At 38.0% G+C, this 25,401-nt stretch overlaps 1 protein-coding gene and 1 long non-coding RNA gene across 9 annotated transcripts in view; both read right to left on the bottom strand.

The window, feature by feature from the left end:
• The window catches only part of LOC138158349 (uncharacterized), a 1,179,890-nt gene that overhangs the window by 873,867 nt on the left and 280,622 nt on the right, over positions 1-25,401 (bottom strand). The window lies entirely within an intron of this gene.
• RBM33 (RNA binding motif protein 33) overlaps positions 8,952-25,401 on the bottom strand; it is a 173,129-nt gene continuing 156,679 nt past the window's right edge. For 2 of the 8 annotated variants that reach the window (XM_069084429.1, XM_069084437.1), the window contains exons 18-19: positions 15,679-15,716; positions 8,954-13,782 (exon numbers count right to left, since the gene is read on the bottom strand). In XM_069084429.1, coding sequence (XP_068940530.1) covers positions 13,698-13,782; positions 15,679-15,716 — 123 coding nt within the window. In that variant the 3' untranslated portion in view covers positions 8,954-13,697. Of the gene's footprint in view, positions 13,783-15,678; positions 15,717-24,061; positions 25,194-25,401 lie in introns of those variants that run through there. The other 6 variants (XM_069084466.1, XM_069084493.1, XM_069084477.1 and 3 more) reach the window with 5 other exon arrangements.

The following is a 25,401-nucleotide window of genomic DNA, read 5'->3' as shown; positions in this document are numbered from 1 at the left end:
CCCCCAGTATATGTATGTCGAAGGCAGAATATGATCCTAGCTCTTCTTGCTTCTTTCCACCATGTAGTACTGCCTTTACTGGCAGCATCTAACTCAGGATACATCCATGTGTAGAGAGGAAGAACTATAGTGCTGGTTTTGAGTCCACACGGCTGACCTTAGAGATTCACTGTATGTAGTTAGTTATTCTGATAGGAGCGACTAATCAATGTCATATTTTAATTTTGTTTAATCTATAAACCCAAAGGCAGTATGCTGCACTAAGCAGAGAGCTAGCCTTAGGCAGGGCTAGGAAGTTCTGCCTCCTGCACTTAGTGGCCGTGTGACTGTTCAAACACCTCAAGACCCACCTAACCAACTCTCTTCTACAGCAAATTCCAAACTGCCCTGGCAGGGGTACCTTCTCACTACCAAGGGCACAGCGAGCCTAGGTCCTGTCTTTATTCCTAATGACAAACCACCTTATAAGGGTACTGTAGATTTTCATGTGTATGGGGGAAAGCAAATGAATTCTACTTCCACTCTTGTTCTATTAGTCTTTAAGATCCTGGGATATAAATCTATATTATCTGTAGTAATAGTCAAGTGAAAATGCACCAAATAACTGTTCAATACGCTATCTTCCTTGCAACAAAAATAGATGAGTATGGCAAGATCTGCTTAACACCAGAAACCTTTAACAACCAACTTTTCAATGCATACTACTCTAACTAAAAGCAAGGCAGATTTTAAGATACCCTAAATCTGAAAGGTCTAAAGTGTAGTTCCAGTACTCTGTTGCTTTGAAATACACATGGATTAAGAAATTTACTGGACAATTAATTATAATGAAATTATTAACAGATTACCTTCACTAGGGTAAAAACATATTCATTGCCTTAAAAAATTAAATTATTTGGTCACCTAAAAGTCAGAAACATATAAACACATTTTTAAAAATAATGATTTCTTAACTCTGGAGCAGGCAAGAAACATTTCTCTCCCCCTCCCCTCCCCACTTAATAGTATTTCACTTTTTTCCAATTACATGTAAAGATAGTTTTTCACATTCAGTTTTATAAGATTCTGAGTTCCAAATTTTTCTGTCTTCCTTCAGAAACACTTCTTAATAAATCAAAATATTGGTGTGGCTTTCAGTGCACAACTTGATTTTTATGAACTGTTTCATGGAATGTCTTAATTGTGTATATTCTGCAAGCAATACATTTGATAATATTTGGATATTTAATTGAATGATAACTGATATTTATATTGTGTTTTAAAGTTGGTAGAACACTCGTTGATCTTATTTCCTTACAACTCCACGAGGTAGGTACTGTGGAAATTATTCCGATTTTAAAGAAGAAACGGGTTCAGAGAAGTCATGGTCACATCTAGGAGCTGTCAAAGGTCATCCTGATTGTAAGTTTAATACTATGGATTATGAAATCCTTTCACAAGTAAGTTGGACACCTTGTAGAAGAATCAATTATTTTGCAAATGCCTCTACAACCTTAGGATTTAGGTTCAGGGAAACAAGCTGGGAGACATGAAAATTAATCTTCCCTTCTTGTAGAAAATATTCTTGCTTTGGGAATACAAGGTTTTGTCTGCATATGGGCCAATCGAGGCTAAAGAAGCAGATGGAGTCAATGAAAAAAGGAATGGTGGCAGAGGCAGGCCCAGAAGGCTCCTGATCGACTCAGAGGGCAAGTCGTCCCACCAACCACAAGGGCCACTACCAGGCCTATCACCAAAGGGCTGGGACTGGAAAGAGCAAGGTAAGAACCAAATGTAGGGGCCCCTGTCCCAGACAGCAAATAATCCTGGGGCTACCACTTCATAGCCCAGAAATAAAAAAAAAAAAGCCCCTATCAGGACCTCCAAAGACCAGGATGACAGAGGGAACATCGCCTGCTCCACCCCCCCCCCAAAAACACAGTAACTATTACCCCAGGGCAAAACCCTCTACAGTAAAGGCCTGGGATCCCTAGAGGAAGGGCATGGCTAAGGCCCTGCCTCAAAATGGGTAGAAAGCAGACTACAAAGACTCTGGGGTCCTACTATCCTCAGAGGGAGGAACCAAACTCAAAGGGAGACAATGTGGACTCCACACCCACAGCTGAAACATCAACAGGGAACGGGTCCCAAGCACAGAAAGTTCTTCTAGATGAGATGAAAAGGAACTTTGAAAACCGAATGAGAGAGATAGGAGACAAAACGAATAATTCTCTCAAAACCTAAATTGCAGAATTAGAAAAACATTATAATGAAGAAAACATCTCTATAAAAAGAAAAGTGTATGATATGGAAAAGGAGCTCCAAAAATTAACCAAGGAAAATGATTTGCTAAAAACTAGAATCAACCAAATTGAAACAAATAACTCTATCAGGAACCAAGAATTAGTCAAACAAAACAACAAGAATGAAAAATTAGAAAAAGAGGTAAAATACCTCAATGGAAAAAAGAAATGGTTTTGACTTCAGAAAAGCAAAACCTCCTCCAAACAGAAACAGAGTTCTACTTTCTCTTACTTGCCAAACTGGTAAAAATCTCCATGAAACTCAAGAATGGAGGGGAAAAAAAGGTAAGAGAGAAAAGAGGAAAAAATCCTTTGGGATGCCTGAGGATGGGGAGATGCCTTTCTTTTCAGTCTGTAACAGAGGCAAGAGAAGCGAGATGTGGGCATTGGTGGTGTGTTACCGCTGGCAGGGGCTGTGTCAAGCTCCTAAGCGGTTTTATTTTGAATATTAACATTCTGATACTCCTGAAAAGGCACCTTCTAAAGGCAGTTCTGAGGTGGCCTCAGTCAGTAAAATCTGGTCTCAAGCCCTGCTGCTGACACATCCAGGGAGTAATAAGCCCCCTACCCTCTCAAAGCTCTGGGCACTTTAACTCTACCAGTTAACTGCAGGGCTGGTGCCAAAATGCCCAGGGAGATTCCTCCTCACCTGCTAACTCCCTATATCAATGGAACCCTAAATTCAATCCCTTTCCTAGAACCATTTATTGTGAAAGGATCCTTATCACTTTCCTATGACGTTAGATTGAAAGGTGGATGGAGTCTCCAAAATCATCCAGTGCCAACTCCTAGATTTATAAACAAGGAAGTAGAAGGACAAAAAGAGAGAAGAAAGAAGCACAGCCACAGATTTTTCACCCATATGCCTATCAAATTCACTTAGTCCAAAACAGAGCTCCAGCCCCCTACCTTCCCGTCTTCCAAAACTCTATTACCAGGGAGGGCACTACCATCTTCTTAGGCTCCCAACGTCAGTGTCAACCTCAACTCCCCATCACTCCATAGACACAATCCATTGGCCCGGCCTGTTCTAGCTTCACTACATCTCTCATAGAGATCTCCTCTCCACTCACATGGTCACACCACCAGTTCAGGCCCTCATAGGGATGGTCTAGAGCCGTCTTGAAACTGGCTTTTGAGGGCCAATTGCTCAAATTTTAGTGTGAGATGGAAATCGTTAAATACTATAAATTTGTTGATTGTCTAGACTTAAGAAAATGATAGAGAAAAGGCATAATAATGTAGATTAAACTTCTGTTATGTACATTTTTTTTTGGTGGAGAAAGTTGTTAAACATTTGCCAGCACATCCCTGGGCCTTCATCACCTCCTGTCTGCACTATTTCAATACCTTTTAACTAGTTTCCCTGCCTCAAGTCTCTCTCTAACTACAATCCATCCTCATTCAGCTGAAAAAGTGTATGATCTTAGGTGTTTACATGCCATCTCCTCCCATTAGAATGTGAGCTCCTTGGGGGGAGCGGATGTTTTTGCATTTCTTTGTGTAACTGAGCACACAGATGCTCTAATAAATGGTCATTTACTGACTCTCTCCTCTCAAATCTGTTTTCCATGTAGCTGCAAAAATAATCTTCCCATTGTACAGGTCTAATCATTTTTTTCTCCTGCTTCAGAAACACTACCTACATCTACAGAAAAGGATGCAAACTGCTCAGACTTCTACCTAAGATACCCCCAAATCAGGCTCTAGCTCCCCAGCTTTATTGTACACTAGCCCCTCCTTGCCATGGTACCCTACTTTTCAGGTGAACTAGAACGTTCATATTTGTGGGGGTGGATGCTGATCACATCCTGTCATTTCCTACCTCTGTCCACTTCCCCCAAACTGGAATTCAGAGCCTCCTCATCTCAGTCCATCAGATGCTGCCTCTAAGCCTTCTCTAATCTGGGCTGAGAGTGTTTTCTCAACTTCCTTAAGTTTTCTTAGACTTTGTCCAACGTATGCTTTGGCCTCACCCTTCACACTCTATCTGGTCCTGCACATCTCTGTCCCCAGCTTCCCATATCCCTCAAGGTCAAGGAATGTTTACTTTCCCATTCTTGCATTCTCAGTGCCTAACACACCTTGGGAGGAGGCAGCTTGGTGTGGCACCATAGTGCACAGAGTGCTGGGCCTGGAGTGAGCTGGAAGATCTGGCACTAGCTGTGTGACTCTGGACAAGTCACTTAACCACTCTCTGCTTCAGTTTCTCCATCTGTAAAATGGAATAGTATCACTTACCTCACAAGGTTGTTGTGAGGATTAAATGACAGACCTGCAAAATGCTTAGCACAGTGCCTGACATATATAACAGGTGCTTAATGAATGCTTCAAGTTTTCAAGGGTTTATTCCATGCCACAGGGATGTTGCAATACTTGGTTATCTTTGAATAATAATGAGTCAAATAAGACACATAAAATTCACCGATATAACTTAGTTTTTATTCTTTTATGCTCCACTAACTAAATCACAAATTTATCTTAAGGATGTAGCAGTAATTCAATAGCTGGCAAAAGAATAACATTTCAAAGGTATGAAAATGATGTGTTATTATTTTGGTAGTGTAGCTGATGAGGGGCCAAGAGGGTCTGGGTTCAAATCCTATCTCCACTCCCCTACATGATCCTGGGCCAATTGCTTTATCTCAATAAACCCTGGTAGAACAAGGGGCTTGGACTTCATGTTTCATGACTTCTGAGACCCTTCCATTTCCAAATTATGATTCTATCATCACATGCTTTATATCTGATTTCAGTCTCTTGCAAATTACAGAATGCTAGGAAAAGAATCCCTGCCCTGACCAAGACTTCTACCACAATTTTCAAAAGTGGGCTGGAAGCTTCAGAGAATATGAGGAAGCCTGGCCTGAGAGCCAGAGGACCTGATGTCCAGGCAGGGCTCAGCCACTTCCCGGGATTGCCTCCTGATCAAATACTTTAGGCTCACCAATCACCGTGTTCTTCAGTCACAAAAAAAGATGGGAAAGCATCACGTAGATACTGATGTGATTCTTTTGGGGCTCACAAACCACTCCACAAATTCAAATTGTTTTTGACAGAGTTGTCCTGATCCTCAAAACAAACCAGCAGATGACATTATGTATGTGTAATGCCAGTTGGGTTTTTATATTTTTTTTTACATGACAAAATTCTTAGTTTACATTTCTACTTATAGTATCAAGATCAGATTTAGTCATAAGAGATCCAAGAGGCCATTCAGTCCAACCCTCCTTGTTTTAGGAATAAGGAAACTAGAGTCTGGAGCAGTGGTGACACAATTAGCAAATGGTGAAGGTAGGATTCAAAATGAGATTCTTGGGTTCTTTGGAATACGGGGATCTCTCCACTGAGACTCCATGTTTTCTGACCACTGAGTAATGACATGGATTCTAATGAATGATCTGTGCAGGCTGAAGAGAAGGCCTCATAGAGAAGGGATCTTTCAGGGGAAACTGGTCAAAAGTAGTAGTTTTGGGGAAAACAACTGATGAGAAAACTGGGCCTTTCTAATATGATCTAAAAACAAAATACCCAGGGGCGGCCACGTGGCACAGTGGGTAAGAGTGCCGGCCCAAGTCGAGAGACCTGGGATCGGTTCCGGGCTCAGATACTTAACACCCACACAAAATAACTAGCCGTGTAACCTTGAGCAAGTTACTTAACCCCAACTGCTTAGGGGTGGCCAGGTGGCGCAGTGAGTAAGAGTGCTGGCCCCAGCATCGGGAGACCTGGGATCGGTTCCGGCCTCAGATACTCGGGCACCCACACAAAAATAACTGGCTGTGTAACCTTGAGCAAGTTACTTAACCCCAAATGCTTTAAAAAAAAATTTAAAAAAATAAAAAATCATAGTATCTCTAATTCCCAATAAATGATAGCTATCAAAACCACAAGCTAAGTTTTATTGCTGACATCAATAGTACTGTTGCTATAAAATCGATGCAAGAGGTCAATCAAAATGCTGAAGTGCTTTTGAGATTCTACACTGATGATAGGCACTTAATGCTCATTGATGTTTTTCTCCTCCATGTTCCAGTTCTCAATGAACTTTTTATAAAGCTGCTTTGGGTCCCAATGGATTGCCCACCTTTTGGTGAACTAAGATTTGGCTTTCACTTGGAGCACTGTTTGGCATGACTGAAATACACCTTTCACACAGCCAGAATGTAAATTCCCTCGTGGGCAAGGATGGTTTCATTTTTTTCATTATTACCCTGGCACACCCCCCTTGCAGATAGATGCTTAATCAAATGTCCACAGAATTGAACAATGCAGACCTACAACCACTGATGGTATTCAAAATTCACTGATGGAATGCAAAAGATCAGAAATGAAGAATGTAAGCCACTTCCAAAAGTACAAGAATAAAAAAAAATGTTTCAATCAACAATACTGACTAAGTTTATGGCTTCTCAGGGCAGCTAGAGGGGTGTAATGAACAGAGCACCAGCCTGGAGTCAGGAGGACCTGAGTTCAAATCTGGCCTCAGACACTTAACACAAAATCTAGCTGTGTGACCTTGGGCAAGTCACTTAACCCCAACTGCCCTGCCTTCCCCTCCAAAAAAAAAAAAAGTTTATGGCTTCTCAATGAAAAGAATGAAAGACAATCATTTAAAGTGTAAAATGTAAGTCCCAGTGTGTTACCAAACAGTATTACTTTAATCATACAATATATGCATATACATGGCAAATATGTTTGCCTCCATGCTCTGAACAGTCTTCCAGTACTTCTTCTAACGTAGGACTAATGTAGGACTTACATTTTTAATATTATATTTCACTGTTGTTCATAAATGCTATAAATTCAAATTTCAGCGACTGGTTTCACCATCCAGGAGGCTTTTGCTCAGTTTCACGGTCACAGACTACTTCTATTTTGTCTTGTAAACATGAGCAATTACTCAAAGGAAGCTTAAGTAAAAATGTGGGTTTGTACAGATCCATGCACAAGACAGGAAAAACTCAAAGGCACACATGAGAGACCAGACACATCTATGTACACAACCTTTCCCCCTACAGAGTGACTCTGGACTTGAATAATTTGTGGGAAGAGGGCAGGCACTCAATTCCAATGCAGTGTAGGGTCATTGGCATTTTTTTTTTCCAGATCATAAGAGTCAGATAACAGGAGAATCTTGCTTTATGCCATAAGATAGGCTCCTAAAAAGTTTGTTATGAAACAAATTTTTTGGAAATGGATTTACTTTAAACACATGTGGACAGCCTGCTAATAAAAACAAACTTACTGTGTATCTCCTTTTAAAGAAATTAATCACTACCTATTTTGTAATTTTTGAAAATCAGGATTTTCACATATAAAGTATGCTTAAATTGAAGTACAATTAAATCACAAAGGAGATGTGGAAGCTGAAGTAAGGTCTAAAGGTCTATCAAAACATGAATTATTACATATATTTAATGAAGAAAAGCATTTTGGGGAAAAAAAGGAGTTACAACACAAGTCTCCAATCTTTTTTGGTGGAGACAGGACTATATTTGTGAAGGCTTGAATAGAACTGTGATGTGTAGACACAGGAGTGGAGGTGGGACAGTCAAATGCCTTCTGATGATACTCCCCAGGTTCATCCTCACAAGCCTCAAGGAGGGTGAGGGAAAGGAAACAAGAAACCAGGCAAAACCAGGGAACTGTGTGAGGCTGACTGATCCCAATCTTTCCCAGGGTGCGGAATTTCAGCTATAACTATATTTGTATATATAAAACACCATGCTCACCTAACTATGAAGTCAAGAGTCAGGGGAGGTACAAAACTAGGTGCAGTGCCTTGATTTTTAAAAAGATCTATTGGATTGAAACTTCATTTAACAAAAAATTTCCCTGTATTGGATACAGCATTTTCTTTCTTTCCTCCTTTTTTTTGGGCAAATCATAACTTTGTAGCCTTCAAGTTTGCAGTGGAAGAAAAAAATAACTGATAGAAATATTAACTTGACAACAAACTTTATTACCACATGCCCCTGTTTAGATTTTTACTGATGTAACATTTCATTTTAAAGCCTCAGCAAACAACTTGCTGAAACAAGGAAACATAAGGCTAAAAATGTTTGCTCCTTTGGAAACTGTTATAAAGAAGTTCATCGTACAAAAACAAGCACATCAGGTTTAATAACCCTAGAAACCATGACCAGAAGAGATCTAAAAATACTAAAAAAAACCCCAACTAACCATGTATAAAGTTGGCTTTTTCTGCTTCTGTAAGTCATTATATAGAAATAAAAAAAGTTTTCAAGATTTCTAAATTAAATAGCACTGATAATTTGCAAATTGGTCATCACAAAAGCTAAATGATTTTTAATGTTTCCAGAGTATGTTACTAATATTAAAAAAAAAAAGCAATACAGGTAAGTAACGAAGGCAGAAAAGGGAACAAAGGGCTTTTTAAAAAAAGTTCCTTCATTCATTTATTGTGAAATGAAAATCAAGAGAATACCACCAAGCTTTCCTTCTATTCCTAAGGAATGAAAAGCTGTGAGGAAGAGGAGGAGGATAAGGGAGGGATCCTCAAGTTTCATGTAACCAATATCATTGATGCCAGTAGCTTTTTTTCAGATACTTTTAAAATATTATGGCCTAGGGAGCTCTTAAATGTTTTTAAGCCTCCTCCAGATCTTTTTCTTCTCCTGGTCTCCCCCCCCCCCCGCCCCCTTCACTAAACACTACTCGATTGCAAAATGTTAATGATTTTTGGTAGGAACAGCAGAAGGAGGGTATTATCAAATAAAGTAAAATCAACTGTGGTATTTTTAATAAAACAATAAATTCTCTGTCTTTCTCTCTCTCAGAGAAAACCTCTGCTATGGCACTCAGGATTCAGAAGCCATATTCTCTTCTGAGTCAAGTGTCCAGCTTCCAAATTGTTCCTTCCCAGAAATGACCATAACTCATTGCAGTGGCATTTGGACTGCTTTAACCCAAGGATGCTATTCTTTCTGGCCACCACATGAGGGCAGTGGAGAATGTGAAATCCTGTCATTTCTCAGCTGGTGTTAATGAATAAGGATCAAATTCAAATCAGTTTTTCCTAGTAGGTGGGTCTCCCACTTACTCTCATTTTCAAGTTTTTCTCTCTCACAGTTCATCTCTCTTTTTCACTTGTGCTTTAATTTTCTCTTTTTCTTCTGGCAGGATTTTTCCAATGTCTCTGCTGCTCCAGGATTTAGCAGTGGCTTAGGCACATAATTGCAACTAATGCTTTTAGGTAAACACCAAGTTCAAAAGCAGCAAGGCTTGTTAATCTATCTTAGGCAATATACAAAATTCTCAATTAAGGGGCCAACAAGAAAACGTTATGTCTTGTGATCTCCTGCGGAATGCTGCAGACTCACAGAGCTCAGTCTGTTCCTTGGAGATGCTTCTCCGCCCCCTCAGTCCACTGTCTAATAAAGTAAGTTTCCTGATGGCAGGCATCAGCATCATCCTCCCACCCCCGGCCTTCCAAATGAAAGACACTAAAGGCACCCAATAAATGTCTGCTAACTAGATGAGAAAACTGAAAGCCAGGGAGAAGTGAGGCTTGCTCGAGGTTAAGGAGCTAGGTAGTGGCAGGGCTGTATTGGAGGCCACTTTTGTGCCTTTTCAATACACATTACTTTTTTAAATACATAAAAATTACATTTTTAAATACAAACAAAAACAAAACCCCAAACAACAAACAAATGAAATAAAACAATTAAGACTCCTATTCACAAATTCATTTCTCCCAGCTTAAGCTTCACAGATTATTTCACTTTCTTGGGTTGACCAAGCACCCCCTATAAAATGAAGGCTTGTGACATTCAATAAGAACTGTTAGATGAAGAGGAGATAACTTAATTATTCATTATGTAAAAAGGTTTAACTTCAATTAATTGGGGGGAGGGGACAGGACTGAGTCGAGAGAAAAACATTCCTTAAACTTTTTTTTTTTTAAATGGGAGAGGGAAGAGAGAGATCCTCAAGTTTCATGTAACCAATGACACTGATGCCAGTAGCTTTATCAGATACTTTTTAAATGTTATGGCTTGGGAGCTCTTAAATTTCTTAAGCCTCCTCCAGATCTCTTTCTTCTTCTGGTGTTTTCCCCCCTTCACTAAAAACTACTCTTGATTGCAAAATGTTAATGATTTTTGGTAGGAGCAGAGGCAAGTGAATTTGACAAGAATGTCAATGTGAAAAGAAAAACTGATTAAAGCTATTTACTCCTAATTGGAGAGCCATGTGATACTGTATGATCTTTGAGGCAAATTTTAAAAGTTTGTTTATTTTAACCATAACAAATATTTTAAATGGCCCGTCTGGAATAACTGAGTGGATGTGGTCAACAATACTTCATAATGAAACTCAAGTTAGGAATTAAAATACTAAAAAGTTCAGAAAAAAAAAAAAAGCAAGCAGGCCTGCTTATAAGTATTCCAGAGGAAAAAGGATACAAATGGCTTTGAATTTTGTCCTGATTTACATTTCATTTTTTCAGAGACACCACCTCTCCAGATGATTTCTGAGAGTTTATTATACTAACATAAGCAGTAAAATGCTTAAAAGTGAATGCCACTTTAGTTAGTAGCCTTTTGAATTTATATTCAATGATCCCAATTATAATCTGCACAATCATTCACTTATATGCTAAACTTCATCACTATTAGCCATGAAAATCCTCACAATCTATAATTCTGTGTAATTTCAGGATAATTTACATGCTATTAAGAGTCTAAGCTTATTCCTATATTTAGGGCAAGTTAGTCCCATTTACTTTAGAAATACAATGTGTTTTTTGCTTGTTGTTTTTTAAATGGCCACAATAAAATTATACAAAGACTAAAGCGATTCTGATGTCTTGAATACCACTTCTTTTGCTAACACTTAACACCTCACTACCTCAAGAAAACATCCTTCTCACAGGAGCAAAACTGTCTATTCTGCTTAAGATTTTGTTTTAAAAATAAGTGAGCTACACTCTAAGGTATACCTAATATAGAGAAAACTAGAGTAAATAAATAAGCCTCCTTCCAAATACAGATTCTACATGGTGTCCATTCATCAGAATCTAAACAGAGTGGCTCTGCTGGAGTTTACTTAAGACCAAGGAGACAGATTTATATCATCTTTGGCAACAATCTGAGGGTAAAGAAATCTCTCTCCCCTACCACATTTTAGTTACCTCTGGCAACATTTAAGAGTGGTATAACCTAGAGGAAAGAAAATGAGAAGCCTCGAGGAAACAGAGAGAACCAAGTTAAAACACATCTCACATGCTTGTCCTATCACTTTGTTGTAGGTTACAAAGGAACAAGATTTTACATACCTGGGACCAGAAACTACACTAAAAGGTTTCAACTTTTTTTTTCAATTAATTGAGAAAATTACAATTGCAATTATATACAATAAATGCCTGCTTATTCAAAATATTTAGGAAGTAGAAAATTCTGGTAAAAAGAATTAGTATTGCTCCCATTGAGGGATTATTAATATATATTTTAAAAATTATCACGTAGTAAAAATAAACTTTAAAGCTACATGAAACATAATTCAACCTTTCATTTTTTGGGAAGGATCAAGGGGCACTTTGGTATCTTACCATCATTTATGCACATCAGTGATTATTGTACAGTGCAGTGTGTATGTGTATTAATGTGGGGAGTGGGAGAGGAATGAATCTGTTTAAATGACTTTCTTAAATTTTGGATAAGTTGTAGTCTATTTTCTGACTTGATACTCTCACCTTATCCATGTATCGGCACTAATTTGAAGGTAGCACTGTGGAACACTTAAAAACATTTTATTGCAACAATCACTAATTTAGAGCATTTCTCAAACTTTCACCATCTGTATCTACTACTAAGGAAACATTCCACACCCCACTAAACCCATCAAAATAAAAATAAATTAAAAGCCTAGGAATACCATACTCTATGCTACTCACCACCCTGGACAGAGAAGGAACAGCAATAAGCATTTGCAGTTGCCTGAGGATAGCATTTTGGCAGAAGTAGTTGGTACCAAGAATAGTAGCCTATAAGACTGGGAGTAGATGGGTCCTAATAGGCAGGAAGTTAGGCACAGGAGGCTGCAAAGGGCTGGTGTGCACAACCTCCTAGCAACTTCTCCTTGGAGGGATGATTCACATTTTGAGAAACAATGATCAAGAGAAAATAAAGAATTTATATCATTTACATGGCATTTGCCATGGCAAAAATTGCAAAAGTAGGCTGACTTTGCAAAGCAGTCGCTACTTGGCCCTCTGTGAGAAATTATTTCTACTAAGAAAAAACAAAATAAATGAATGAATGAATGAATGAATGAATAAAAAAAAGATGTCATTGTTAAACAGTCACAAAGTTTCTGCTTGTAAAAAACAGGTGCAGACTTTACAAATATTCTAAAAAAAAATATTTAAAAACTAGAGTAAAAGGGGAAGGGGGAAGAAGCTAACAATTATAAATAGGTATGTAAACAAATACATATTGTTTTACTAGTAGAAAAAAAAAAGCCTGACCATTTTGAATACATTTTTTCTTGTTTAAAAAAAAGTTTTTGGAAAAAAAAACTGAACCCTAGATTGCACCTTTGTTTTAAAAATACTGACATGACAATGTGGAACTAGTTCATTTAACATTTGTTCAACAGTCATAAATTCTGCTCTTAGAAACAACTTTTTTTGCTATCTTAATAGTCACAAATGAAATATCATCTTGACCAATTAAAACTTAGAGCATCCCTCACTAAAACAATAAAAGCAAACATTTAAAAAATGCTAACAAGTAGCTTATGTTTTCTTACCCTCTGTGTGCTCTGTTGTAATCATATAAGAGAAGCAGGTCATTTTATCATGTGTTTATTTGTAACAACCCTTTACAACAAAGAGTGCTACAAAAACCTTAGCCATTCAGAATTTTCCAACTGTTTTGGACAGAAAACTTATTTTTAAGTCAAGGGTACAAACAAATCAAATCACTGTCCAACCAGGATTTCTTAAATTCCAAGTTCACTCTTGGATAGCACCAATAAATTCAGAGCTATGCTTTGTTATGTTCTCAAATCATTCTTGGTACTAATAAAGAAATCCCAAAGACAATGTTACGGTATACTAAGAAAACTTTGAGCAAATTATTTTAAAAGTATTCACAAAGAACTTTGTAAGTAAGATAAATTATACAAAGCAAATAATCTGTCCTCATGTTACAACACCACCTCCTCGTATTTGGCATATTTACATGAAAAATATATACTAGTTTAGCTCACTGAGGGGATAAAACACAAAGGTTTTTTTTCTTCTTCCAGGGGGGGAAAAAAAAAAGAAAATCTGAATTTCTGAGAGTAAACATGCAAACTGAACAGTTATCCAATCGGCTGCACTCGGTCAGTCCTCTGCCTTTGGCTGCTCTGCTCTCCCCTTCCTGAGCATCTTCAGCTCTTAAGCTAATAACTGATCCTCACAACAACGTTAGGATTCTTTGTCTCAACTACTGCAGGGCATTCTCCCAATGTCTTAGGCTCCAGCCTCCTGTCACAACCAATTAGGGAAAAAGAAGAAAAAGCTATATTTAGCCACTGAAAAACTTAACACAATGTTGATAAATATGATTACTTAAGACAAACACCTCTATATTGCTTAAAGTCAATGTAAAATGACGCAGTGAACTCTGAACTAGGCTACATCCATCTCCTTAATATTTGTGATTCCACCCGAATTTTTACACATAAATGATTTGTCTTTATTAACTAAGAGAACATTTAAAACAATGGATAATATGCTGCCTTTTTTTCCCTCCTGAAGCTCAACTGGAAAGGGAAAGTAGGTCAGAATGAATGGAACTGGATTTGGGGGTAGAGGACAAGGTCCTAAGAATGGGTGGAAAGTAAAAGGACTTCACAAGACAGAGATTGGGAGAAGGGAAAACAATTAAGGCACATCTCTGATTTCACCATTAGAGCTTTTAAGAAAAGTAGTATCTATCTGCCACTGGGGATCCTTAAAGAGGTCAAACCAACAAGAACTAATACGTTCTCAGAATAGGTCATTAAATACTGTTTATCAGTGTGGAGAAGTTCAAGAGACTGCCCTAGAGATAGTTCCTTTTCAGGTTACCTTAAGACAGGAAATAACTTGGGTAAAAAGTCCACGAAAGGAAGCCTCCATTCAAAACTAGGAAGCACTAAGGGAGGGGAAAGGACCAGGCATGATGAGGGCACCTTAAGGGAAAAATGGTCCAAGATTATCAGAGGAGTCTGTACATAGCTAGCTAACTGCAGTAGTGGTGGCTGAGTTAAAAAGCAACCACAGAAAACATGAGTTAAGTGAATACCTGACTACATTTATATTATTAAAATTACAAACTGTGATGGAAATCCATTAGGAAAATTTTAGCTATTTTAAGATAACAGTACTTTATTATTAAATAGGTTTTAATATAGAACAATTCTACTCCAATATAATTTCAGCAAGCCTATCACCAAAAATATTTTCTATTATAATGTGAATAATTGCAAATACTATAAAAAAGGCCTAATAGATTTATAAGCCCTTTTTGTTTACAAAGTTGACTATAGAAACAACAAAAAAATTATTAAAAATATTCTGAAAGTGCTCAACAGAAACATTTAATACATCAAATGAATACATCAACACATGACCTAATGAAAGCCACTTGCTTTTGCTAGTAAGTATTTAAAAAAATACAAATATTAAATCTAAAACTAACACCACACAAACAAAAAAAATTAATGGAAAAGAAAAATCTTCTGAGCATAAAGGCTTACTTTAAAAAAAGAGAGAACTGGGGTATAAGACCCTGAAAGCCAGGCTAAGTTACATTATTTTCTATTTCTTCAAACCTGGGCAAAGTTCTGTAGGCTTTTCACTTAATGAAGAATTTCCCAGTAAATAAGAAAAAAAAAAGGGGGGGGGGTGGGAAGGAGGGGGTTATTAAATTTTAAAAATAATGTGTTTTTAAAAACTATATTAAAAACTAGTTACCCCAGAACATATATATGTGTGTGTGTGTGTGTATAAAACTATTTCAACTTTTGGAAATATTTCTGAATTAGGAATTATCCTAATAGCCTGTTGCACAGTCAACTTTTGATTATATAAGAATAATCCTGTCACAGATTATTTGGGATCTTCTTTACCCCTTTGGATGCTTACTTTCAGATGGCTTCACTGCTCATCAGTACATGGGCAGAGTTGAAATAAAAAGTGCTGAAATTCAAGACAGAAATTACATCACTTGGTCGAAGCTCTGATCAAAGCTTTTTTGGTGGGATATTGGCCAAAGTGGAGGTTTTGGGATTACTGTTAATTTCAGTTATTTATTCTTGCATCTATTCCCCATTAGCTCAGATAATCAAGAGTTGGCTGTACTTTGCCACAGCATGTAAAAATAGCCTAAAAACTTACTTCACTAGGTTCTGTCTTTTGGATTCCAAATACAGGTGCTAGGAAAATACATACAAAATTGATTAATTCCAAGGTTAGTTAATTTGGAATTTAGAGTTTAACTTCCTATTTTCTTCCAGAAGATTTTCTTTCTATAATAATTCTATAGTAGTTACTCATTATTAGAACACATATTGACTTTCAATATTATTAATCTTATGTTTATAAGTAAGGCACATAGTTACAAAAATTTTACTAGTTACATTTTTTCCTCCAAGTAATGTTAAAAATCTCATATAAAAATCAGGTAAAAGTTTTAAGATTACTGGAACCAATTTTACCAGCCACATAAAATTTATCTATCTTTGAACATCAGTATTCATAAAATGCATACTTCCCATTAAATAACTCCTATTTCTAAAGCCTACCCAACATTCTAATTTTCTAATTAAACTTTTTAAAAGTAAAGTTTCATTTAATTCAGCTTCTTTCACAGCATGCAAATGACATGCATTTGAGCTGTAACTGGCATGGATTTAGAAGGCAGAAATCTGTGCTAGACTTGAAGGGTCCTTAAAGATTATCGCTCTGACCTGCAGGGATGAGGACCTAGAGAGGGCTCTGTGGGGACCACCACCTCCTCCATTTCTAGCAGCTACCTAATATGAAGGTGAGATCTGTTTGGGTTTGGTTTGAAAGACCATTTGATGTTCTAGTTTTGTTTTAATTCAACTATTTTCAGGAAAATTAAAAGATAATTGCTTTGCTTACGGTTTCACTGGGTTTTGGAGAGACGCTAAGAGAAATAAATCTTTGGTCTTGTTAGTGGCTCCATTAAGACCAAACAGAGGTTAGTCTGTGGTGCCATAATTTGGGATAACTCTTTCTGAGCTTGGTTTCAGTACTATTCTCTGATTCCCCAAGGGGAAGGGTAAACAGAAAGAGGTAGAATGAAGGTTCTGTAACCCAGCTCTGTCCTCACTTTCTCCAATAAGGATTCATTCATTTTTTTTCTCTTACTAGGCTGAAGAAAGCCACGTACCATCCAAATAGATTTTGGGCTTTTTTGGTAATTTAATTATGTAGTTAAAACCAGAAAACAAAATGCCAAAGGTATACCCTTCGTAGGGTTGCCTTTCAATAACAAAGAATTTGTAGGTGTCAAATAAGGGTGATGATCAATATTATTTAGTGAACTTTAAACTATCAATTCTTTTTCATATAGTCTTCAAACCAGGTTTTTTCCCCCTCATAAAAAGGAAGAAAGAAAACTATGATGGTTGCAACTGTACAGATTTATTTTAATGCTTTAGAATTATAAAAGTATAAATACATCATTTCATTTGATCAACAACTGTAATGTTGTTTTATTAACCAGCTTGTAGTCTTGAAAAAAAAATAAAAGTATACTTGCCTCTCAATTTCCTATGCATTATTTTGTATGAGTAAAACTCTTTTCCTTCTTTTTGGGGGTATTAAAAAATATAAAACCTTCAAATTGTTTAATTCATGACCTATCTTAGGCATGCTCAAAGACGATTTTTTGCTATATAATGCCTTTGAAAAATAGTCCATAAGTCCTCCAAAAATACTTGGGGCAAATAACCCCAAGAAAAGTATAGATGTGTAAAGTTCTTAGTTCTTTTAAGACTTCTCCTGCACTATATGAAGTAAGATTGGAAAATATTATTTATCTAACAAATTTTTGGTTGGTTGATTAAGAAATGGGTAGAAAAATTAAATATTTATTTTGGAAAGGATACTAAAATTTAAATGACTCTACAACGTGAAGTGATGAGTTCAAATATACAAATATTAGAATTGATTTTTATAAAGTCAAGGTTAGACTTTTAATAAAAGTTCAGTTATTATTTTACAAAGTATATTCATTGTGAGAAAGTCTTTAAATACTTCTCTAGTCGATGGCAATACTTTTTGTACATATCTAATAAAGACAATGGAATTTCAACTGCATGTTGATCAACAAACAGATTTCCACAAGAGACAACATGATAGAGTGAAGAGAGGGATGGATCTTGGAGTCAGAAGACTATGGGTCCTTGTTCTAATTCTGTCACTAACTACATAAGTGTAACTTTAGATAAATCACAACTATTCTGTTCTTTACTTCATTGTCTATCAAGTTGTATTACAGAATTCTCTGAAAGTTTGTTACTTGCAAAGTAGACTAAGAAAACAAAGAAAAACAATAATCCCATAAAACCACCCCCAGATTCAGTGGGACTTGGTGCCAAATCAGAGTCAATGAAAATTCACCAATTTGGAAACCCAGTGAATAAAAGTACATCATATCATTCAAACCATCCTTCTGAATAAAGACATACTTTCCTACCAATATAAGGAATATAAACTCTAATCTAGGCTGTGAAAGTAGATTTTTGTTTATTTCTTAGGGAAAAGAGATTCCCTAAACAAAGAGATGAAACCAAATCCAATTCAATGAGCTACTGTAATCCTTCTAACTTAAAACAGGAAGATTTTTTTTGTGTGGCTATATTCTATGGTTTATGAGGCATGCAAAAATATTAGTCTGCATTTTAACATCTTTTAAGGTTTCTCCAGATTATACACCTGTCACTTCAGTTCTCCACAGGGTAGTGGTTTATGTCAGTTGATACGTCATAGGAGATCTTAATCTATCTTCAGGATCTCCAGACACGTTAAAACTCTGATCTGCTTTTCAAGGCCTGGTAACATGAGGTAGAATCTGGAGGGCCATCTGCTATCACAGCATCAGGCTTAAAGAGACAGGTAGAACTAACAGAGTTCTCTCTACAACTAGGGAATGCAGCTTGTTCAATATGTGTAGTGCTCCCCAATATATGAAATCTTCTTCTTCTTTTTTTTTTTTAAAGCACAGGTCCTGAAAAAAGAGATCCCGAGCTTGCAACAAAATCAGAGGTATAAAGGGGATGGAACTACATGAGAACAGCAGGCACTCTGGAGAATGATATTTAGACTAGCCTGATGACATTTTACCAAATGAACCTGCCATCAGGCAGCTTGACTTTTATATATCCTGAAATCCCAAAGGTGAATGGAACTCACCAACGATTTACTAGCAGAGGCAATTCTCTGATACTTTAATATATCTATAAGGGCTCACAGACTACTGCTTCAAGGGCACAATTTATATGAGAACCATGCTAATCAGTATTCAGTCTGAGAACCAAGGCATTCACTTCCTACCTAACTGGGCAGAACAGAAACTGTTAAGCAAAAAGGCACTAAAATGAGGAAAATATGCCACATGAAGGTGATAATTACATAGACAGCCCTCTCCTCTAAACAGCAAAGGGAAAGAAAGGGGAAGGAACAAAGAAAGACATGAGGAAAAGGGAAGGATGTGCTTCATGTTTAGCAGTAGTAAAACATGAAGTGCTACTAGCTATCATGCACATTAATGGGCTGTGGTGAAGCAGACCAGTAGCTCCGAACAAAAATGAAAGATAAGCAGCATATATACACACTGAAAGTCTACCCAAAAAATGGATTGTGAAAGCACAGCGATGCCTCTACTAACAAAATCCCTCAGAACTAAGCTCCCAGAGTCAGCTGCTGAAAAAACAAAACAAGTCAAGCACAAGAGCTGATTGCCATTTGTAGCAAGATGACAAAAATACCCCAGAGGGCACAGCTTCTGTCTGTGTGGCTCAGCTGAAGGTTAACCAGGTTGATCCTGGGCAAAACTCTCCCTCTCCTGACCAGACTGGAGAGGCCCCACTCACAGGCCTGATCCTCTGACCAATCAGCAAGGGAGCTTTCACCAGCTTCATTCCCCATTTTAGCTGGGTTGCCCGTCTCAGGTGCTCTGGGGGCTGACTGTTCCCAGGGGTTCACTGCAGATACCTGCTCAGCTTAGCCAACAATGTCTGAGCTCAAGTCATAAACCAGCCGCACCATCCCTGTTAGCAGGGATTATAGCAATGTGCCACCATGCCCAGTCCCAAAAGGGTTAAGAGTAGAAGTGTTTCGTGGCAGCATTTCAGATTCCTGACACCCCATGCCCTTCCTTATGCTTGATTTACTTTCTCTACCCTTTCACAGTAGTAATCCAACCATTGACTAGAAGACTGTTTGTCAGTACCTTGAGGGCTAGAACTGTTTTGTATTTGTCCGTGTAGTTCCAGAATCTAGGACAGGGTGCACAAGCATATAATAAATGCTTGATAAACTAAACTCATCAAGCATCTGCATTTTAAACATTGTGTTTTGATCTCATTTACTTTCTGTTATGATCATCTTAATTTTAGACATTAGCAAACGATAGGCAGATGTTCTAGGCAAAAATCCAGATTCTCCTCCTCTCCCCACTATCTCACAAGGCCTAATTAGTCAGCCCTAAAGGTAAACTTAATCTTTTAAAATGTGATTTGGGGGTGGCATACCAGAACATTCTATGTCTACTCCTCACTTCCTAGGCTCTTCTAAGACTGAAAATATATCACTATTTCTATTCTCTCCTATCATAGCTAGAAACTTTGCCCTGCCTGGGTTCCCTTCTTGCTGACTCTGTTGTCTATCCTGTTCTCCTCCACTCTTTCTCTTCTGCTTCAATGACCCCCATATACATATCTTCTATTTCATAGCACATCTGACATTTTTACCATCTTATCTTAACTGCTTTAAAGTCAGACCATACACCTAATAGCACTTATATTATGAAATTTCTGATGAAAAAGTTATTAAAATTTAACCTTTTATGTTAGTGGTGGTATTACTGTGTAAATTTGACCAAAATGGAAACATAGTATTGCAGAGAACTTTGGTCTTGGAAACATTAAGACCTGGGTTTCACTGACACCTCAGACAATAACTGTGTGATCTTCAGTAAAACACGACACTTCTGCGAGCCTTTTTCCTGGTCTGTGTTGCTGCTGTTCAGTCATTTCAGTGGTGTCTGACTCTTCATGACGCCATTTGGGATTTTCGTGACAAAGAAACTTCTCCAGCTCATTATACAGATGAGGAAACCAAGGCAAACAGGGTTAAATGACTTGCTCAGGGTCACAAAGCTAAGAAGTATCTGATTTCTCACTCTAGGCCAGCATTCTATCCATTGCCTGTCCAAATCTGTAAATGGGGATAATAAACAACAACTACTTCAAAAAGCATAGAGGGTCAATGAAAAATTCTGTATTTAGTGCTTACTATACTACAAGCACAGTTTTTAAGTGTTGAGGATAAAGAAAGACAAACTCTGACCTCAAGGAGTTTACATTCTAATGAAGGTGACAATATATATAGATAACTATGTGTAGACAGAAGATCATGGGGGGGGGGGAAGTGGTGGTGGTGGTAGTAGTAGTCAGAAAGGGTCTCCTGAAGAGGGAAGGATGTGAGCTGAGTCTTGAAGGGAATGAAAGAAACTAAGAGGTAGAGGTAAAGATAAAGATCACTCCAGAGATGAAAGAAAGCTACAGAAAAGGCAAGGAGACAGGAAATGTATGGTCACATAAAGAGGAGCTGCAAGCTGGTGAATATGACTGGATTACAAAGAACAGTGACGGGGCAGTGAATGTCTAAGATATGAGAAGGCTGGAAATATAGGAAGGGCCAGGTTATGAAGAGTTTTAAATGCCAAATGGAGGGCTTAAAATTTGATCTCAATGGATCAAAACAGGCAGACATTAGAAAGCATTGAACAGTTGGAGAGAAGGTGCTGTAGTCAGTACTTTAGAAAGAGCCATTCCAGGCGGAGCCAAGATGGCGGAGTAGAAGCAGGACCTCCCCGCTGCTCTGGCTTCTACCTTCCCCAATCCATGTGAAAAAGGAGACTCTAAATAAACTTTGGCGCTGCAGAACCCACAAAATGACACAAAGAAGCTAACCTCCCACAGAGGACAGCCCTACAGGAATTGGTCAGCACAGTGCTCTGGGAGCCAAGTCCAGCCCCACCTGAGGCTTTAGCTCCAGGAGGCCAGAGGGACTCCAGATCAGCAGCAGCTATGGCTGTTTCCAGAACTATCAACACATAGATGAGAAAGACAAAGTGAGAGGTCACTGCAGTCTGGGCTTTGGGACCCAGTAAGTGGGAGTGTGTGGCTTTTGCCCCTGGGGAGAGAAGCTGCTGAGAGGCTGGCACAGCCAGCCAGCGCCACATGGCGGCTTGACCTCCGGGCCTGCAGAGTGTAGGGGAACCAAGCACCAGTCTGAGGGGTAATCGCTCTTGCTTTAACCTTTTTGGATTTGGATTGCAGTCTACGGTAGAGGTCCTGGGGTGTGTGTCCAGCTTGCCAGAGCGTGTGGAGACCTCAGAGAGGGCACCCATCTAATACCTCTGGCAGCTGAGAAAACCCCAGTGTTTGGGACGAAAGCTCTCCTGTCTGGTGGCAGGGTCCTACTGTGGCAAAAAGCCCAGGGGTCAAGTGACTGAGGGGCGACATGACCAGGCAAAGGAAACAAAGCAGACAGAAGATTCCAACATTAGACTCCTATTTTGGGGACAAAAAGGAGCAAAGCATAGAACAGGTGGAAGACAGTGAAGTCAGAACTCCTGCACCAAAAGCTTCAAAGGAAAATAAAAGCTGGTTACAGGCCATAGAAGACCTTAAGAAGCAGATAAGAGAAGTGGAGGAAAAATTGGGAAGACAAATGAGAACGATGCAAGAAAATTATGAAATGAGAGTCAACAGCCTGACTGAGGAAAATAACACCTTAAAAAACAGACTAACTCAAATGGCAAAAGAGGCTCAAAAAAGGCAATGAGGAGAAGAATGCCTTAAAAAGCTGAATTTGCCAGATGGAAAAAGAATCTCAAAAAAAGAGGAGAATCATTGCTTCAGAGTTAGGTTGGAGCAAATGGAAGCTACTAATTTTATGAGAAATCAAGATACTGTTAAACAGATCCAAAAAAATGAAAGAATAGAAGGCAATGTGAAATATCTCATGGGAAAAACCACTGACCTGGAAAATAGATCCAGGAGAGATAATTTAAAAATTATTGGACTACCTGAAAGCCATGATCAAAGTAAGAACCTAGAAATCATCCTCCAGGAAGTTCTCAAAGAAAACTGCCCTGATGTTTTAGAACCAGAGGGCAAAATAGAGGTTGAAAGAATCCACTGATCACCTCCTGAAAAAGAGCCCCAAAAGAAAACTCCTAGGAATATATAGCCAGGTTCCGGAATTCCCATATTAAGGAGAAAATATTACAAGCAGCCAGGAAGAAACAATTTGAATATTGTAGAAACACTATCAGGATAACCTAGGATCTGGCAGCTTCTACACTGAGGGATAGAAGGGCTTGGAATATGATATTCCAGAAGTCAAAGGAGCTGGGATGAAAACCAAGAGTCACCTACCCAGCAAAACCGAGTATCATGTTTCAGGGCAAAATATGGTCATTCAGTGAAATGGAGGACTTTCAAGCATTCTTGCTGAAAATTTCAACCCAGAGTTGAATAGAAAATCTGACATTCAGATGATACATGAAGCATGAGAAGCATGAGAAGGTAAACAGGGAAAGGAAATCATAAGGAACTTATCAAAGTTGAACTACTAACATTCCTACATGGAAAAACAACAATTGTAACTTATGAAACTTTTCTCAGTAGTTGAAGGGAACCGAAATACATAGATGTCTATATATGAGGGTATATGGGCATATGAATACATATGTGAATGTGTGTGTATATATGCTTACAGGTATACATAGATAGAGGGCACAGGACCAATTTAACAGGAAGGGATGATACTTAAAAGGTGAAATTAAGAGGTGAGAGAGGAATATAATGAGAGGAGATGGGGAGAGACAGATTGGGGTAAACTATCTCATACAGAAGAGGCAAGTAAAATGGTTACAATGGAGGGGAAGAATAGGAAGGCAAAAGGGAATGGGTCAACCTTATTCCCATTGAATTTGGCTTGAAGAGGGAATGAAATACACACTAAATAGGGTATCTCACCCTCCAGGAGAGTAGGGGGGGAAGGGGATGAGAGGGGGGATGATGGAGGGGAGGGAGGGGGGGGGGGGGGGGAGGGAAGTTGGAAGCATCCACTTTTGAAAAGGGATGGGATCAAAGTAGAGAATAGAACAAGTAGGAGGTGGGATAGGAGGGAGGGAAATATAGTCAGTCTTTTACAATATATCTACTATGGTAATGTTTTGCATTAGCCACACATGTACAACCTATACTAAACTGCTTATCTTCCCAGTAAGGGTGGGTGACAAGGGAGGAAGGAAATGAATCTGGAATTCAAAGTTTTAAAATCAAATATTCAAATATATATGTATATGTATGTATATATGTGTGTGTATATATATATATACACACACATACACACTATTACTAATACTATTTTACATGTAATTGGGAAACAAGATATACAGGCACTGGGACACAGAGGTCCACTGGAAAAGTTGAAAGGGGTATGGGAGAAAATATGGGAGAGAGCAGATTGGAGGAGGGGATATCCTGTGGGACTGCTATTTTGGGGCCGTGGGTTGGGGAAAAACGGGGAGAAAATTTGTTATTCAAAATCTGGCAGAAATGAATGATGTAAATCAGAAGTTAATAAAACATTTGAAAAAAAATAATTAAAAAAACAAAAGAAAGAGTCAGGTGGATGGACTGTGGTGGTGTCAGACTTGGGCTCTGTAGGAGAGATGTGAAAGCAGAAACAACAAGGCTGGGCAATGGATCAGAGGACTATGCAGGGAATTAGAGTTAAGGAGTCAAGGACACCTGATGTGTGCCTAGAGCCATAAACAATAACAGGGAAAGTAGAAAAGTCCATTTGCAAAACCTTAAAGTGCTATGTAAAAGGGAGATATTGTTATTATTAAAATCAAACTAATGTTACTTCCAGTATTGTTGAGGGAAGTAAAATATCTTGGTCTCAACAACAATATTCCTTGTTTATGTGTGCTTTAATGGAATGGTTCTCAGTTTTCCCAGGCAAAACAAAGTAACCTACAAATTAAAGTTAATTATTCCAGTTAATCTATTATTAAGATTTTCTATTACAAACTACTTACAAAAGAACAGAAGTATTATCTAATTATGGTTATTTATTAACATGCAATTACCCAAAATGAACACTAGGCAGTGCCATAAGCCTAAGGAAACAAACAAATTTAATAGGCATACATTTTCCTTCTCAAACAACAGTCAGAAGAGTCTCTTATGCTCTATGGCATCAACATAATCGATATTTAAATTATAGTGAATTCATGTTACATGAACCACTCAAAGCAGTATCTTGAAGAAGTCAAATTCTTTATATGCCATAAAAATGCTTAATGCAAAAAAGTTTATAAAAAGCTTTTTTTTTAATCTATAAAAATCTTATTTAAGACATTCCCCTGGGTTGATTGGCAAGAAATGAGATCACTCTGTTTTCTTCTTAACAGTACCAATAACTGGCTTCAGAATAAGAGCTATATTCATCAGTCATCAGGGATTTTTTTGGTTGTATAATTTATTAGGACCTGTCTTTAGGTTAGTTGGAAAAGAAAAAAACATTTTTAAATGTAATAAATTTAGGCTGGTAATAATGTTTATGCTTTTTTTCTTTTTAGAAAGAGGGGAAGGAAGGAAGGAAGGAAGGAAGGAAGGAAGGGAGGAAGGAAGGAAGGAAGGAAGGAAGGAAGGAAGGAAGGGAGGGAGGGAGGGAGGGAGGGAGGGAGGGAGGGGAGGTGAGAGTGTTAAATTACTAAAAATATTAGCAACTTTCCTCTTACATGTGTTCTGCATAGCCTGGTTACATCTTTTTAGAATA

This window comes from Petaurus breviceps, unplaced genomic scaffold, assembly GCF_028583685.1.
Source record: "Petaurus breviceps papuanus isolate PSGF00001 unplaced genomic scaffold, PetGlider_PUasm1.0 115, whole genome shotgun sequence".
NCBI classification, from domain to species: Eukaryota; Metazoa; Chordata; class Mammalia; order Diprotodontia; family Petauridae; genus Petaurus; species Petaurus breviceps.
This window is presented reverse-complemented; position numbering and strand designations above follow the sequence as displayed.